Source organism: Leopardus geoffroyi, chromosome B3 (assembly GCF_018350155.1).
Source record: "Leopardus geoffroyi isolate Oge1 chromosome B3, O.geoffroyi_Oge1_pat1.0, whole genome shotgun sequence".
Taxonomy (NCBI): Eukaryota; Metazoa; Chordata; class Mammalia; order Carnivora; family Felidae; genus Leopardus; species Leopardus geoffroyi.
The window spans coordinates 39023214-39041248 of record NC_059337.1 but is presented as its reverse complement, the minus strand read 5'-3'; the positions used below and the strand labels follow the sequence as shown (position 1 = coordinate 39041248).

The following is an 18035-nucleotide window of genomic DNA, read 5'->3' as shown; positions in this document are numbered from 1 at the left end:
AGTGTGTCTGTGTGTGTTCATTTCTTCATTGGCGCCCACAATGCTCTCGATCCATGTGGCGAGGCAGAAGAAGGAAAACAAAGAGTGAAGGAAGACTCCAGCCAATGAGTTCCATGTCCGTGTCTCTCCCCAGGCATGGAATCTTGGCTTTAGCAAATTTGGGCAACCCCCCTGTGACTGTAAGACCCGTAGCATCTGAGAGTTCAGCCCAGGAAGCCCCTGTTGACAGTAAACCCATTGCACAGTTACAGCAATAACAGTAGTGGTGATGATGATGGCAAGAATAGGTTGGATGTTATAAAATTGCCAATACTATTATTTTTGACCTCCAAAATGGCAGTTTTATATGGTCCCACCTAATAGTAATAGCCAACATTTATCTATGTCAGGCAGTATTCTAAGTGGATTGTTTCATTGAATTCTTACCCCCATGAGATAGGTGCCATTGTCCATGTTTTGCGGATGAGGAAACTAAAGCCCAGAAAGACTAAGTAACTCACCCAAGGTCACACAGGTAGAAAGTGGAGGAACCCCCGGCACTCTGACTCCAAAGCTCTTAACCACCGTGCTCGGCTGCCCCTCACATTGTTTTTCTGCGTGCACACACGACACAGTTTTAATCTTTTTTGGTTTTTAAGTTTACTTATTTATTTTGAGAGAGAGAGTACACGTCGGGGAGGGCCAGAGAGAGACAGCAAGAGAGAATCCTGAGCAGGCTCCATACTGTCAGCACAGAGCCCGTTACAGGGCTCGAACCCACGAACCGCGAGATCGTGACCTGAGCCAAAACCGAGAGTCAGACACTTAACCGACTGAGCCACCCAGGCGCCCCCTACGCACACCGCGCAGTTTTAAGGGCCAGTCTTGTTTTGGCACTGTTCCTCACTCTTCCCCACTTGTGAATGTACATGGGGGTTAGCAGGGATACAGGAAGGGGCGAGATGCGCTATCATTTATGTGAAGGCTGTCCCATCGGCTGAGTGTACAGATCACAGGTGGGAGCAGCGTTATTGGTGGCCGTTTTGGGGGGCTGTGTTGGCAACCCGGTTCTCCTATTTCTGGGGTACCCCTTGGGGAAAGTGGGATGGCTGTTGATCTCTCAACAGATTACTGGGCTCTTCTGTCTGCCCACGTGGCCAATCAAGTGCCAGTGGTTAATGCCGGGTTTTGATTCAGAACCTCAACTGAGGCCCTCCGTTGCCCCTGTCAGTTTACGGAAAGTCAAGTTGGATTTTGAATTGTAGATTCTATAAGAGTTCCCAGGTGCACGTATTGCCAAAGATTTGCCAATAGAATTTTCTTGGCCCTGCTATAAAAAAGTGTGCCGGCGTGCCAGAGAGTTCCGGGGGCGCTGGATATTAATGGCAGTGTCACTTGTTTTTTCTGTTGCAATACATCATGTCTTGTTCTCGCAGAGGACAGTTGCCTAAAATTACATTTTTCTACTTTTTGTTCAAATTACTTTTCTTCACAGTCCAGTACTGTGGTACCGTTTATTGTGTATAGTGTCTCCTAAGCAAACTGTGTGACCGAGGGCTTCATAGAGGCGAATGATAGATAGCAGGAAAAAAAAGAGATACTGCGGAGTTCAGACGAGAAGGCCAGAAGTTTCTGTGGGGACATGAAGTTAGCTGGGAAGAGCGAAGACAGTAAATCCTCATGAAGAGGCGGTTCATAGTGGCAGGAACTGGGTGGTGAGAAGCGATAAGTGACCATAGAATTGGGGTACTGACGTTAGCACAGACAGAACTTCTCGAAGGACTAGGGAAAGAAAGGAGGTGATTCAAATAGGACCCTGAGGTCCATGGGAGAAATATTAGCCTTGACAATAAATATAATGTATTTTCTTTTTTTTTTTTTTTGATTTTTAAATGTTTATTTTTGAGAGTGACAGAGACAGAGCACGAGTGGGGGAGGGGCAGAGAGAGAGAAAGAGAGAGAGGAAGACAGACAGAATCTGAAGCAGGCTCCAGGCTCTGAGCCGTCAGCACAGAGCCCAGTGTGGGGCTTGAACTCACGAACCGTGAGGTATGACCTGAGGCAAAGTCAGACACTCACCCGACTGAGCCACCCAGGCGCCCCTGCATTTTCTTTTTTATGTGAGAAAAGGAAATGTGCTAGACTCTACCTTAAAGTTGAGTTTAAAACATGTAAATTTGGTTTTATTTAGTGAGAGCCAACCATTCAAGGGAGTGTGCTTTCGACGTAGCACAGCCAGCATCAACACACCGTCCTCTTGCAGGTGGTGTCCTCTCTGATAGACTTACACCAAGAGGTGCGGTAACACTCAGTCTACGTGGGGAGGAGGGACCCTGACCACTTGTGTCAAAGTGAAGTCTCGTACCGAGTCATCACACTAATAGCAACGTCTCTGTGAAGCGTTACAACATCTCTGGATGGTCACCAAGGAAGACTCCGACGTCTGGGAGCTCACGACGGGAAAGCCCCAGAAGAATAGAAACGTCTCGGCTTTGCCCCCTCTGCTCACTTGGCGTAGCCAGTGGGTTGGGGTAAAGGGGACGTTTCCGTATGCACTTTACGCCTTCCCATATTTACGTGCTTGTTTAAGTTTCTTATAAGTTTCAAATGTTTCAGAATGGGGAAAAGAACAAAAAACAAGACAAGAATGCACATATAAGAGTTTTTTCTCTGCATTTACTGCAGGCCATAGTCTTTGGCAATGAGATACGCGTAAAGATAGGCAGAAGGCCACGCGCATGTGTGTGTGTGTGTGTGTGTATGTGTGTTTGCGTGTGTGTGTGTGTGTGTGTGTACACGCGCACAGAGAGAGGAGGAGATTCGAAAGTGCAAAGCAAGCATTCCGTGGTAGGAAGGGCCTCCCTAGGGTTCGTTTGGCGAGGCTTCACGGATTAGTGAGGTGGTAGAAAACTAGCCCATAACGTGAGGCTCGGGAAGGTAATGTTCATTCACCACCTCTTCAAAACCACACGCCAGCGGTTCCCGCCCGGGACTGCTTGTAATACTACCGGAAGGGAGAACCGTTACCTTCTGACCACGTTTCTCTTTTTGCCTTTATTGAACGCAGAATTACCTGGACAACTTCTGGCCTGATTTAAAGGCCGCCCGCGAGCTTTGTGACTCCATCCTTCAGTCTCGACGGGAAAGAGAGAATGAGAGTCAGGAGAGCCACGGGAAGGAGTATGCAGAACATCTTCCCCTGGAAGTGTTGGAAGCCGGCATTAAATCGGGACGCTACATCCAGGTGAGGGTGGTCATGCGACATCGGCGTCGGGAAGGGTCAGTCTGTTTTCTTCTTGCCTTTACTGGCCTGCCACAGGCCTTTAATTTCAAAGGCTGTAAATAAAATGGGCATGAGTAAGCCAGGGCTGTCATTGTTGAAGATGGTTTCGGAGTCGTTCTTCCTGGGGACACCTTGCCATCTGGTTTGGTGCTACTCTGTAATCTTCTTAATTGGGTTACGTATTGAGCATCACACAAGTAGCCTTATAAGTGCCTCCAGTCTCTGGGAAAGAGCACATATTTTGCAATCAAGGTCTGGAAATTGGGCAAAATGGTGAAATTGGTGAAATTTGGCTTCTTCGCCCCTTTGCAATATTCCTGCCTCTTTCAAGGGCCCTTTTGTGGTCCCCCAGGACCCAGACCCCAGAAGCTGTTAAACTGTCTTGAGAAGGAATCAGATAAAATTATTATTCAGATTTCAACAGTTTTACATGTGTGTGTGTGTGTGTGTGTGTGTGTGTGTGTGTGTGTGCGCGGTGTTATCACATTGGTCAATTTGTATATCTGCCACCACTATCCAGATACAAAATTGTTCCGTCATGAATTTTACATTTTTAACAAGCAGCTCAGTTTTTATGCAGGCCGAAGTTTGAGAATGCCATGCTGAAGTCCCGCCCTAAAGTTGTGGGTTTCTTTTTTTTTCCTTTTGAGAGAGTGTGTGTGCTTGAGCAGGGAAGGGGTGGGGGTGGGGGGGGGGCTGTGGAGAGAGAAAAAGGAGAGAGAGAGAGAGAGAGAGAGAGAGAGAGAGAGAGAGAGAGAGAGAATCCTAAGCAGGCTCCGCACCCAGCCCAGAGCCCTACATGGGCTTCAGTCTCAGGACCCTGAGATCAGGACCTGAGCCAAAATCAAGAGCTGGACGCTTAACCAAGTGGCCACCCAGGCGCCCCTAGTATTTTAAATGAGTATAACTAGAGTGGCTAATGCTTCCAACTTGATAGTAAAGTTTATGGCATTCCAGGGAGGATATTTTGAGGAAGAAGATTTTTTAAAGACCCACTCATCACTTAGGTAAAATAGATCATGGCACTTCGAACACTTGGTACGGCCAAGAATAGTTCAGAATGATGGTATGTTCCCTGGAGAAAGGAAACCTTGGTGATGAATATTTTTTCCTAAAGGAAGGGATCACAGACCTTAAAAGAATATTTTGGGGATTTTCTTTAAATTTGTTTATTCATTTTGAGAGAGACCGAGCGAGTGGGGGAGGCAGAGAGAGAGAGAGGGAGAGAGACAGAATCCCAAGCAGGCTCCGCACTGTCAGCATGGAGCCCAGTGTGCGGGCTTGAACTCACAAAACGTGAGACCATGACCTGAGCCGAAGCCAAGAGTCAGACACTTAACTAACCGACTGAACCGCCCCATATTTTGGGGATATTTTCATATACTTTTTGAAAACTGTACCTTAGGGGGTAAAGCGAGCAGAAAAGAGATTTTTCAGTTGATTTTCATTGTGATTTTAGGGAATCCTGAATGTCAACAAACACAGGGCCCAGATAGAAGCTTTCGTTCGACTTCAAGGAGCCAGCTGCAAAGATTCAGGTTCAGTACACGTCTTACATAAACTTCCGCACTCTGTCTCTATTCTGATATTGCACAACGAAGAAAGTAAGGTTGAAACTGTCGTACCCTACCTGCCATGTTAGATATTCCTGCTCTGGGTGTGTTTTACCTGTCCTCTTGTGTTTTATCTATAGTTTGTGATTTTATTGTAGTCGGTTTTAAAAAATGAGAATAGCTGAGTTTTTATTGAGTGCTCAGTCTACATCAGGTACTGTTCTAAGCACTTAACGGAGACACCTGTTATTGGCGAGGATGCACAAAGCTGCAAGTGAGGAAACTGTAATACAGAGAAGCAAAGTAACTTGCCCAAGATCACACACCCGGGAAGTGATGGGGCTGAGTCTGCTGCTGAGGCAGTTTGACTGGGATGTTAAGACACTGTCCTGTGCTGCCTTATTAGAATCGTTTTATTTTGTTTTTAAAATTATTTATTTATCTTGAGAGAAACAGAATGAGCGGGGGAGGGGCAGAGAGAGAGGGAGAGGGAATCTCAAGCAGGCTCTGCACGGTCAGCGCAGAGCCCGACGCAGGGCTTGAACTCACGAACTGTGACATCATGGCCTGGGCTGAAGTTAAGAGTCGGATGCTCAACTGACTGAGCCACCCAGGCGCCTCTGGAGTAATTTTTTAAAAGTGATAAAAATGAAGAAGGCGTGTAAATAAGTTGTATTGTAACAGAGTATAGTTCCTAGGTCTTCAGGGACAGGGTAGAAAGCACCCCGGTAGTCGAGGGAGTGGGGCTGGGTTGAAGGAGAATGAGAAGCGGTGCCTTTCTCTGGCTTATGCTCGAGAGGTTGACAGTAGCCGTGGTTCCTCGACCGCCTGACCCCTCCCTGGCTGCGTGGCCCCTGTGGCTGTGTGACAGAGTTCCAGACCAGGCTTATGTAGTCTCATGCAGGGCACCGTCACCCACCTGAAAAGATGGTAGACCTTAGAAAAGCATGTGACATAAAATGGCACAGTGGCAGTGTTTCTTCATTCCTAACTTGTGGAGCAAGGTTTGACTGCACCTTTGAGAGGAGAAAGCTTGGATTTGCAGGAATGCTTCCTTGTTTGGAAGGCGTCACGGGTGTGGCCTCCCCTGTAGCTTCATGGGGTTTCTGTGTCCCCGCCCAATCACAGGTTTGGCCAGTGACATCCTAATCCACGGCATGAAGGCTCGAAACCGCTCAATTCATGGAGACGTGGTAGTCGTAGAACTGCTCCCTAAAAATGAATGGAAAGGAAGAACCACGGCCCTGTGTGAGAATGACAGTGATGACAAGGCCTCGGGAGACCCCCCGAGCGAGCCCATGCCCACAGGTGAGCCCACCGGCTGGTCTCCCAGTTATCCATTCTTTCTGCGGAACATGTATCGTTCCAGAGATAGTGCAGTTACTATGGTACAATATAGTTTCTTTCCCCCCCCCAGTACCAGTTTCCCCTCTTTGCAGATTTATTTTATTCTCTTCGGCATCCAAATATGCTGTACTATCTCTTAGAACAGAACAAAACCAAAAATCCTCTCAAGTCCGGATCCCCTCCAGCTACCGCCCTTTTCTCTGCTTCAGTTTATGGCAAGACTCAGTGAAACCCTTAGTCCTGCGTTCTCTCTGCTTCCTCTTCACCCGTTCTCTCCCGAAGCCCCTATATTCAGGGGCCCCCACCCCCCAAAAAACCTTGACCTCTGGTCAAGGACACCAGTGACCTCATTCCCAGCAGCCCTCGGCACCCGTAACCGTCAGCAGCATTTGGCCAACAGATCACCGCCTCATCCTTGGCTTCTAGGTTCTTCTCCTCTCCTGCTGGCCACTCCTCCTTGGTCCTTTTGCTGGAGCTTTTCCGTCTTACAACCTCTGGGCTCCTCGCTGAATCTCCATCCGCCCCCTCTCCCTGGGGATCTCCTTCACTCCTCTGGCTTTATTTTTCCAGCCTAGAGACCAGACCCCCTTCTCAGCCTCCAGTGTTGTCTGTTTGGTATCTTCCCGTGGTGTCCGATGGGCATCTCACATGTAACGCGCCTAGTAACAGACTCCTGATTTCTGCCCCAAACCTGCTCCTCCCCGAGTGTTCCCGTCTCTGCAAACGGCAGTTTCATTCTACACTTGGTCAACCCAGAGGTCCTGGGATTACCCTCGAGTTTTTCTTTCACACGTCAGCAAGTCCTGGCAGCTCTACTCCCAGACTCCACCTCTTCTCCCCTAACTGGGCCGCCGGAACCGCTTGACGTGATTTTCCCAGCCGCGATTTTCCCAGCCGCCTCCTCACTGGTCTCCCTGCCCCTACCCTGGCACTCAAATGGCCTTTTCTCCATACGGGAGCCAGCCACGGGGATCCTTTTACTTAAATAATTATTTATTATTATTATTTTTTTTAATGTTTATTTTTTAGAGAGAGAGAGAGACAGAGCATGAGTGGGGGAGGGGCAGAGAGAGAGGGAGACACAGAATCCGAAGCAGGCTCCAGGCTCTGAGCTGTCAGCACAGAGCCCGACGTGGGGCTTGAACCCATGAACCATGAGATCATGAGCTGAAGTCGGATGCTTAAACAACTGAGCCACCCAGGCACCCCCACAAAGATCCTTTTAAAAGTCTTTGGGGCCTGTGTGTCTCTGCTCAAAGCTCTCCAGTGGCTGTTTCCTGTTTCTCTCAAAATGAAATCCAAAGGCCATACCATGGCCTACAGGGTCCTGCCAGCTTGGGCTGCCTTGTGTCACTGTCCTTGTCATCACTCTGTTCCAGCCACATTGACCACTTCGTACCACTGGAAATGAGCTTTCCCCAAACCTCCTCAGGCCAACCTCCCTCACTTCAAGTCTCTGCTCAGATGTCACTTTATTTAAAATAGCGGCCACGGGGCGCCTGGGTGGCGCAGTCGGTTGAGCGTCCGACTTCAGCCAGGTCACGATCTCGCGGTCCGTGAGTTCGAGCCCCGCGTCGGGCTCTGGGCTGATGGCTCGGAGCCTGGAGCCTGTTTCCGATTCTGTGTCTCCCTCTCTCTCTGCCCCTCCCCCGTTCATGCTCTGTCTCTCTCTGTCCCAAAAATAAATAAATGTTGAAAAAAAAAATTTTTTTAAATAGCAGCCACGGCTGACCCTGTATTACTGTTGGTCACCTTACCCTACTTGATATCTTTCTGAGCAAACATCATTCCCTTCCCTGTATTTACTTCTTCTTGTCTGTTTCCCACCCCCACAGACACCCAGACTAGAGTGTCCACTGCAGAAAATCAAGGACTTTGTCTGTTCTGATGCTGCTACATTCCCTGCACCTAGAACAGGGGCTCATACCTGGTAGGGGCTCAATAAATATTTGTGGAAAGATAGCACTTTTGACTATTAAAATGTGTTTTTTCTTTTTTTTTTTTTTTTAATTTTTTTTTTTTTTAGCGTTTATTTATTTTTGAGACAGAGAGAGACAGAGCATGAACGGGGAGGGTCAGGGAGAGGGAGACACAGAGTCTGAAACAGGCTCCAGGCTCTGAGCTGTCAGCACAGAGCCCGATGCGGGGCTCGAACTCACGGACCGCGAGATCATGACCTGAGCCGAAGTCGGCCGCTCAACTGACTGAGCCACCCAGGCGCCCCTAAAATGTGTTTTTTCTTGACCGTAGTCCATGATGATTGAAAGTGCTGTATATCAATCAGGCTTATGATTAGAATACTTTTCTGTATATAAGGTTGGCCCAAATGATGTTGGCTGGTGGGAAAATGCAAGAAAGGGAAAACGCACAGGGAGAGGGTGTGAGTTGAAAAAAGTGAAGGTTACTGGCTTTTCCCAACATACCTAAACCTGAGGTTGATAAGGGAAGGGCAAAGGAGAAGGTGGGACTGATGGATTCTAAATGTCACATTGGACCCCACAGTAGGGAGGGCATCCTGACAATGTTATAAAAAAAAGTGATCTTTCAAAAAAATTAGCAGGCATCTTAAGGCGAACGTTTAAGCATTTCTCGACTTGTGTGGGTGTGTGCTTGATACGAACGGGTCGTTGTGTTTTCTGTTTTCTTCCTCACTGCCGAGCTAGTCAGCGCCTAGATAGGTGACATCTCACCAGTTAAGGCCTTCTTTTGTTTTGTTTTCCCAAAGGCAGAGTGGTGGGCATCCTTCAGAAGAACTGGCGGGATTACGTGGTGACATTTCCATCCAAAGAAGAGGTCCAATCTCAGGGCAAAAATGCTCAGAAAATCCTAGTTACGCCTTGGGATTACAGAATCCCCAAGATCCGAATTAGCACTCAGCAAGCAGAAACCCTCCAGGTAGCTGACATTGTACTTCTCCTGTTCCCCAGCTTTTGTGTTTGCCAGCTTTTGAGCTATCCCAGGAAACCCTGTCAATTCCTTTGCATAAGAAGGGATAAATTATTGGTGGCGTCTAGCATTTCGAGATCCTGGTGTTTTTTTTTAAATTCTAAATATATAGAACCATCTATTAAATAGTCCTTGGTTAATAAATGAAGGCCAGAGAGAAACTGCCCTAGAAAGAGCTGTGTAGGACAGCTACAGAGTGCATACATTATCCAGCTGTCCAACACAGAAACTTTCAATAGATATGCTTTGCCAACACTAACAAGCTTTCTTCCAGCAAGTGATATAGAAATACGATCACTCTGCCCTGGAGGGATGATATAGTGATACTTCACCGAATCGATTATCCATAAAGGAATATAGCACTGGGGAGAAGACATACACGAGAAAGTTAGAAATTAGCCTGTACTGTGGCGAAGCGTATAGGCATCGTCCAACTTGATATCTGCAATTTGATATGTGCAGTTTGTAAATGAGACACCGAAGCAGGACGTCCCCAGCCAGTAACTGGGTCGTCGTGTACCTTTTGCATCTCTTAAAGCCTTCCGCGGGCTCTCTGAGGCCAAGCGTAACCACTGCTTTCCAGACCCGTGGGTTTGCTGAAATTTGAGAGCTTGTGGGGTTCAGTTCACGTTGATACCTCCTTCCCCACTAACAGATGTCTTTAAACATTAGAGAGTAACTTCAAAGAAAGTAGGATGTATCTCCCATGCTCCCAAAATTGAGATTTTGTTTTGAAATTGAATTTGCACTATGCATACTGAGGTTTTCCTCTGTGTTGTGAATGTTGACTAGAATGTGTTACAATTGGCTTTCTTTTTTTTTTTTTTAAGTTTATTTATTATATTTTGAGAGAGCCTGCATGAGAGCAGGGGAGGGGCAGAGAGAGAGAATCCCAAGCAGGCTCCTCACTGCCAGTGCAGAGCCCAACGTGGGGCTCGATCCGACGAACTGTGAGATCATGACCTAAGCCAAAACCAAGAGTCAGACTCGTGTCTGAGCCACCCAGGCACCCCACAATTGGCTTTCTTTAACAGAATAAAATTTCCAGCCTACTTATTTGATGGAGAGAGGTATTGCCTCCCTCCAAAGCATCGGGCCAGGCATTTACATAACCATCTGGCAATTTAGTAAAACAGTAAGAACGAAAACAAAACACAAAACCCACTGTTAAATCGGCCACTCTTTTTGGAGCTGAGTGCTGTTTATCTCTTGTTTGTTTGGTGCTTCTCATTGACCCACTTAATTCCCGGTGCTGGGCTAGTGGATTTTTTTTTCTCTCTTTCGTGCAGGACTTCAGGGTAGTTGTGCGCATCGACTCCTGGGAGTCAACATCCGTGTATCCAAATGGACATTTTGTGCGTGTGTTAGGAAGAATCGGGGATCTGGAAGGGGAAATTGCAACCATCTTGGTGGAAAACAGTATTTCGGTGGTCCCTTTCTCCGAAGCTCAGGTCAGGTTTCCCCAAGTCCTTTGGTCTGGTGAAAGACATTCCGTACAGTTTCTTTTTGCATTTGTTCGTTGTTTGGTCATTAAGAAGAAAAATCGCTGTACTGGGTAACCACTCACGAAAGCCACCGATCATAATCTCACTCTTCTGTATTCTGTGTTTGGACCAGACTGAAGTCAGTTTCAAGCGCATAGTTCATTTCCTAGGGCCTCACAGCTCTCAAAGTTTTACATTTTCCAACTGTGCTTAAAAATGGTATGTCAGTATCATATTGTCAGTACATATCTATCCCCAGCAGTCACGAGGGTCCCCAGTTACAGATCCTACTGGGCTCCACTCCCTGTCCTAATCATTCAACCAGGGACCTGCACAGAGCTGCGGGAGGCGGCTTCTTGAGTTCTATACATTTCTGACCCGTGGGTCAAAAAAGCATGCTCCTGAAACAGTTTCTGTAACCTTGGCAGAAAACACAAATTCAATACACATTAAACATTAGCTATTTCCATCACTTTATGATCTCATAAAATCCTCATAAATCTTGTTTATTATTTTTGCATAACTATATTCATAGTGCGTCCATGCTATTTTCTGTTCTGTGTCTTTCACTTAAAATTATTTCTGTGTATTGCCATAGCTACTTTTTAGTAAAGGTTATGGCACTTGATTGTGTATTGATGTACTCTGGTTTGTTTAAGTCTTCCTCAATTGCTGGGCCTTGGGCTGTTTAATTTTTCAGCAGTATAAAAAAAATCTACTTCAAACAATTTTACAAACATTGCTCTTTTTTTTTTCTTTTTCATCATTTTTCTTGAGATGTAATCCTTAAAGTAAGATTATCAAGTCAAAGGGCATTAAAAATTTAAGTGGCTTTTCTTATGTATCAGTAGATCGTTCTCGAGAAAAATTGGACCAGTTTGCATTGCCATCAAGAGTGGATGGGTGTTCTTATTTTCATTACAGTTTTTGACAGAACAGTAGCTATAATAGTAAAATATCTTGGAATATTTTACATTATTAAATTTTTATGTTTAACATTAGTTTCTTGAAATTATTTGTTGACTTGCTTTGACAGCTCTTAGTGAAAATGTTAGAATAAAATAAAGCACGGGTTAGACTTCATAGGACTAGAATTTTCTCTTCTCATTTAGCCTACTTAACTGCAAATTGATGGCCTAAACAAGTAATAATGGAGAGACAATGCCCTAGATTGGTCCTGCTTAAATTATCTTTAAGGAATAGGCTTTTAGTATTTGGGACACGTTGATTCTTTTTTTTCAGGGCTTGAATTGAATTAAAAGCTCAACTGCATTTAAACAAATGAATCATTTGAAAATGGGTAGAGGTTGTGCTCTTGATAAGCCTCTGTTTATCCTCGATCTGACCTCCATAACTAAAGAAGCTGCCGGAAACAGGCACATTTCCTGACAGACTGTAAGGGTCCGCAGGGGCAGGAGACTGTGTCTTTCTTCTTGGCTCCTGCCCTTTCCAGAGCCTCACACAGTTCCTGACACACATCAGGCACCTGATAAATAATTCTTGATCCAAAGCAGCGAATGCAGGTTAATTGCAAAAGGTAATGGGGAATGAATGGGACTTCTAGGAGGTGGCAGTGAGACTCTTCGAGAGCCCAGAATCTCCTAGGAAACTCGGGGTGTGTGAACTGCCGAATATCTGACTCTTGTTGGACAGATGTGTGAGATGCCAGTAAACACACCAGGAAATCCCTGGAAGGTGAGTCCTGAAGAGGAACGAGAACGTCAAGACTTGAGGAAAACCCATCTTGTATTCAGCATCGACCCGAAAGGCTGTGAAGATGTGGATGACACACTCTCCGTCAGAACCTTAGATAATGGCCACTTGGAACTTGGGGTCCACATTGCAGATGTGACACACTTTGTGGCACCAAATTCGTATATTGACATCGAAGCCAGAACAAGGTAATGCTGTTTGAAATGAACACTATGATTATGTGTGTGTGGCCGTAACATATTCGTACCTCTCCACTCCCAGATTTTCAAAACGAACATTTCACAATTCTGTGCAATTCTGCAGATCCTTCGTAGGGGGAGAAAAATTGAGGTCCACTCCCCTTTCCCTTCAGAGAAATAGTACCTTGATCCACTTACCTTTCCTTTTTTTCAACAGAACCTTTCACACACTTTGCTCCTAAATTGCAATGAGCTAAATGTTTCAGGTAGGAATACCCTTTTATATGAATACTGGATCATTACACTCCAATTCTTCCTAGATAAGTAAGATTCATGCCACTTTTTCCTTTTCATATCAGCGGGAGAACATTCAGCCCGAGGCAGTACCCCTTAGAAAAGTGGGGGCATGGGAATAGCTTTATTACCCAGTCGGCTGCACTTTATGAAAAAGCAACAGCCTTGGGGGATTTGCACTGAGGATTTGGCCATTTCCCTCCCCGCGGCCCCTGCAGTCAGCACTTCTGCCTCTCGCTGCTGAAGGTCACGCACCCGCACGTGTGTCGTTCACAGGGCCACCACTTATTATTTAGCAGACCGGCGCTATGACATGCTGCCCTCCACGCTCAGCGCCGATTTGTGCTCTCTTCTGGGAGGCGTTGACAGGTGAGTTGGTTCATAGTTTGTTGTGGTTCTTATGTTTTTTTTAAATCTCCAGAGTTTGTCCTGGCTCTTCTGTGATGCCCGGTGCTCTTGCTTCTGGCCTTTCTCTTCTTTCTAATGTGCTCTACCCCCTGCTCCCCACCCCTGTTGTCCCCCTTACCCTCCCGCACCCGCCTAGTTTTAGGCAGATTTATTCTCTAGCCTTCCCTTCCCTTCCTCTCATCTTTTCCGTTTATCTAGCTGTGAGGCGGCTTCTACCTCTGTTGTTGGCTTTTTAAACTCAGCTAAAGTCTGGGAAGAAACGCATACGACCGGGGCACCTGGGTGGTTCAGTCGGTTAAGAGTCCAACTTCGGCTCAGGTCATGATCTCGCAGTTTGTGAGTTTGAGCCCCGTGTCGGGCTCTGTGCTGACAGCTCAGAGCCTGGAGCCTGCTTCGGAATCTGTGACTCCCTCTCTCTCTGTCCCCTCCCCGCTCATGCTCTGTCTCTCAAAAAATAAATGTTAAAAAAAAAAAAAGAAACGCATACGACTTTGCGCATACATATTCCCTGGTTGAGGCTATTTTGCATGACGATCATGAACTGTAGGGAGTTATTTATCTGTTATAGTTAATGTTTATAGTTAATATAATGTCTTTGAATATGTAATAAAACCAAAATCTGTAGGTTCCAAAAGATATTTAATGAAAGGCTCCCTTCTACCATTTTCCCCCGGCTACCAATTTCTTCTGTGGTTTTCTAGATATAATGCACATACATGCAAATGTGGACGTGTGGTCTCTCTTCTATGCACAAAGGGTGACATTGTGTGTGTGTATGTGTGATATATATACACTGTTCAGCACCTTGCTTTTTTTTCTCTTAAAAATGTATCTTGGAGATCATTCCATATTAATAACAATTGCTTATCTATGGACATTTGGATTGTTTTCAGTCTTGCTATTACAAACTGTACTGAATTACATGAAACATATTTCACATTTTTAAAATTAGAGTATCTGGAAGATAAATTTCTACAAGTGGGATTTCTGTGTCAAAGGGTATATGCATGTGTGTTTAGAGAGATGTAATCAAATTGCCCTCCTTAAAGGTTAAACCAATTATATTCCCACCATGACCGTGTGAGAATGCTTGTTTCTCTAAAGCCTTGCCAACACAATATGTTGTATTTTTTTTTTATCTTTGCCAATCTTAATAGATGAAAATGGTATCTTAGGGGTGCATGGTGGCTCAGCTGGTTAAGCATCCGACTTCAGGTCATGACCTCATGGTTTGTGAGTTCGAGCCCCGCATTGGACTCTCTGGGCCCACTTTGGATCATCTGTCCCTTTCTCTCTGCCCCTCCACTGCTGGTTCTTTCTCTCGAAATAGGTAAATAAACTTTTAAGAAAAAGAAAGAAAATGATATGTGGTTTTAACTTGCATTTTTCCTATTATGAGTACAGTTAAACATATTTGGGTATGTTTAACAGTCATTTATGTATTTTTTTCTGTGAACTATTTAATGTTCCTTTCCCGTTTTTTTTGAGTTCTTTATCTATTAGTAATTGATTTATAAGAATTCTTCACAGGGGCCCCCGGGTGGCTCAGTCGGTTAAGTGTCCGACTTCAGCTCAGGTCATGATCTCACAGTTCGTGAGTTCAAGCCCCACGTCGGGCTCTATGCTGACAGCTCAGAACCTGCTTCAGATTCTGTATCTCCCTCTTTCTCTACCCCTCCCCCCCCACACTCTGTCTCAAAAATAAACATCAAAAAAAAAATTAAAAAGAATTCTTTAAATATTAGGAAATTTAGCCTTTTTTTATATGTTGCATGATTTTTTTTTTTAAGTTTATTTTGAGAGAGAGAGACAGCATGAGTGGGGGAGGGGCAAAGAGAGAAAGACCAAGAATCCCAAGCAGGCTCCACATTGTCAGCACAGAGCCCCAAGTGGGGCTTGAACTCAAGAAACCATGAGATTACGACCTAAGTGGAAACCAAGAGTCGGACACTTAACTGATTGCGCCACCCAGGTGCCCCTATTGCATAGGTTTTTAAGTAGAGTGATTTGGCGGCAAAGCGGTTCTTTACTAAACCTGTCAAGATTAATATTTAGAGTCTAGTTCTACTTACCCCAAAAATGGAAGAATTGAGGGTACCTGGGTGGCTCCGTCGGTTAACCCTCTGACTTCCACTTAGATCATGATCTCACAGTTCATGGGTTCGAGCCCCGCGTCTGGCTTTGTGCTGACAGGTCGGAGCCTGGAGCCTGCTTCGGATTGCCTGTCTCCCTCTCTTTGCCCCTCCCCGCTCACACTCTGTCTCTCAAAAAAACATTAAACACATTTTTTTATTAAAAAAAAATGGAAGAATTGAATAATGATGTCAGCATTACTGGTTTTGTAGGTATGCTGTAAGTGTCATATGGGAATTGGATAAAACCTCCTATGAAATTAAGAAAGTGTGGTATGGCAGAACCATTATTCGATCAGCATACAAACTGTTCTATGAAGCAGCCCAGGAACTGCTGGACGGAAACTTCAACATTGTCGATGATATTCCAGAATTCACAGACCTGGATGAGAAGACCAGACAAGCCAGGCTAGAGGAGCTAGCGTGGGCCATTGGAAAGTTGACTGACATTGCACGCCACGTCCGAGCTAAACGAGACGGTTGTGGCGCCCTGGAACTGGAAGGGGTAGAGGTTCGTGTTCAGCTGGATGAGAAAAAGAACATTCATGACCTCATCCCCAAGCAGCCCCTGGAGGTCCATGAGACGGTGGCTGAATGCATGATCCTGGCCAACCACTGGGTAGCCAAGAAGATCTGGGAGAGCTTCCCGCATCAGGCCTTGTTACGCCAACACCCTCCTCCACACCAGGAGTTTTTTTCTGAACTGCGAGAATGTGCTAAAGCAAAAGGCTTCTTCATAGATACACGGTAATTCCTCTTTTGAGGGGGCAGAGGGAAGGGAGTACCGTGCACCGATTTTACTGTAGTTCTTAAAATGCGACAGCCAGATCTTTGCCCCAAAAAAGAAAACTTGTTAGCTTTTTTTTCATTTACTATTATACAATGTAGGTATAGAGATTAAAATTAAAACAAGTTTATTTAGGCATAATGTTGATCCACTACAATTCATAATGCAGAAGTAAGGAGCCTGGTTTAATTTCATCTGCCCCTTAGGCAAATACTAAGAAGTAATCCCATGTATTTCAGTACTTTAAAAATGCACCAGATCTTGGAGGCAATGTCCTAAAACACCACACCAATGGTAAATTTATATCATCACTTCATAGAATGAGACGTTTTTACTGCCCCCCTCCAGGATAAAAGATTTTCCCTTTTGAAAACGATGTATGGGGCACCTGCTGGGCCCAATCGGTAGAGCATACAACTCTCGATCTCAAGGTCACGAGTTTAAGCCCGATGCTGGGTTTACTTCAAAACAAAAACAGCTAACGGCTACATTAAAAAAAAAAAGATGTAAGATGTATAGAGGATTTTTTTTTTTCAATATTTTGTTTCAAGTAATAGATTAGTGCTAATTAAAATAGCATTTATTGGGGCGCCTGGGTGGCGCAGTCGGTTAAGTGTCCGACTTCAGCCAGGTCACGATCTCGCGGTTCGTGAGTTCAAGCCCCGCGTCAGGCTCTGGGCTGATGGCTCAGAGCCTGGAGCCTGTTTCCGATTCTGTGTCTCCCTCTCTCTCTGCCCCTCCCCCGTTCATGCTCTGTCTCTCTCTGTCCCAAAAATAAATAAACGTTGAAAAAAAAAAAATTTAAAAAAAAAAAAAATAATAAAATAGCATTTATTTATCAAAATGATTTTTTTTTTTTTTTTTTTTTTTTGCATCTGTCTGTGATAGTATCTTTTGTTGGTTTGTTTGGTGGATGCGTGAGCTGTGTGTGGGGGCCAGGCATACTTGGTGTAAGTGCTTTCGGACATCTTGTGTCAGTTGTAGTTTACCGATAGGGAATTACAGCTGCTGAGGGTAAGGGACTTACCTGTAGATCACCAATTACTTAAGGAAGAATCTGGCTTTGAATCCACATCTGTCATACTTGAAGGCTCTCACTAGCCTGTACTCTCTTGATGCTCCTGTTTATCATTTTCCGCCTTTCTTCCCTCCGTTTCTTGGTGGGCCACACTACAGAAGTGAATTATGTGCTACATTGTGAATTTCATTTTTTAATATAATTCTTTATTTCCTGGGTTTTAAAAATTATTTGGGTAAATAGAGTACTTCCTGTCTCTTTTTCTCTTTCTAAAAAAAGGAAAATAATTTAGGTTTCTTTTACTTGTACACCTCAGGTTTAGTTTAGTTTTGTTTTCTAACTCCCTCTGGCTCCATAATTCTTGATTTTCAAAAAGTCCGCCCTTTGATCTGTAAGGGATGTTTAAGGTTAAGGGTCTTATGAATTCATTTCAAGAAGTATTTGATCACCTCCAATGTGCTGGGCATTAACTTAACCACATAGGTATCAGTACATTACTCTTAAAAAGTGTATTTAAATTGATATACTTGCTGTGTTTAAACCTTAAAAGCAAACTAGATTTCTATAATTGAAAAGAGTTGCTTCTAAAATGTATCCAAAATAAACTTAGTTTCTTCTGAGTGACAAGTGAAGGATGTCCCAGAGTATTGACTTGTAAATTATCGCTTGAGACTAAATAAAAGTTTTTCTGTTTTTTTTGTCAGGTCCAATAAAACACTAGCTGATTCTCTGGATAACGCGAATGACCCCAATGATCCCATTGTAAACAGGTTGCTGCGATCGATGGCCACGCAGGCGATGTCTAATGCACTGTATTTCTCCACTGGGTCGTGTGCAGAGGAAGAGTTCCATCATTATGGTGAATGATAGCATTTTCTTTTGTGTGGCCATAACCTTGAGCGAGTCATTTAA

General features: G+C 44.8%; 1 protein-coding gene across 2 annotated transcripts in view; it reads left to right on the top strand.

The window, feature by feature from the left end:
* The window catches only part of DIS3L (DIS3 like exosome 3'-5' exoribonuclease), a 35179-nt gene that overhangs the window by 15176 nt on the left and 1968 nt on the right, over positions 1-18035 (top strand). Inside the window, exons 5-13 of one of the 2 annotated variants that reach the window (XM_045449361.1) lie at positions 3047-3223; positions 4722-4800; positions 5944-6123; positions 8888-9057; positions 10398-10559; positions 12246-12493; positions 13055-13147; positions 15532-16065; positions 17828-17982. In XM_045449361.1, the coding sequence (XP_045305317.1) occupies positions 3047-3223; positions 4722-4800; positions 5944-6123; positions 8888-9057; positions 10398-10559; positions 12246-12493; positions 13055-13147; positions 15532-16065; positions 17828-17982 (1798 nt within the window). Of the gene's footprint in view, positions 1-3046; positions 3224-4721; positions 4801-5943; positions 6124-8887; positions 9058-10397; positions 10560-12245; positions 12494-13054; positions 13148-15531; positions 16066-17827; positions 17983-18035 lie in introns of those variants that run through there. The other variant, XM_045449362.1, reaches the window with a different exon arrangement.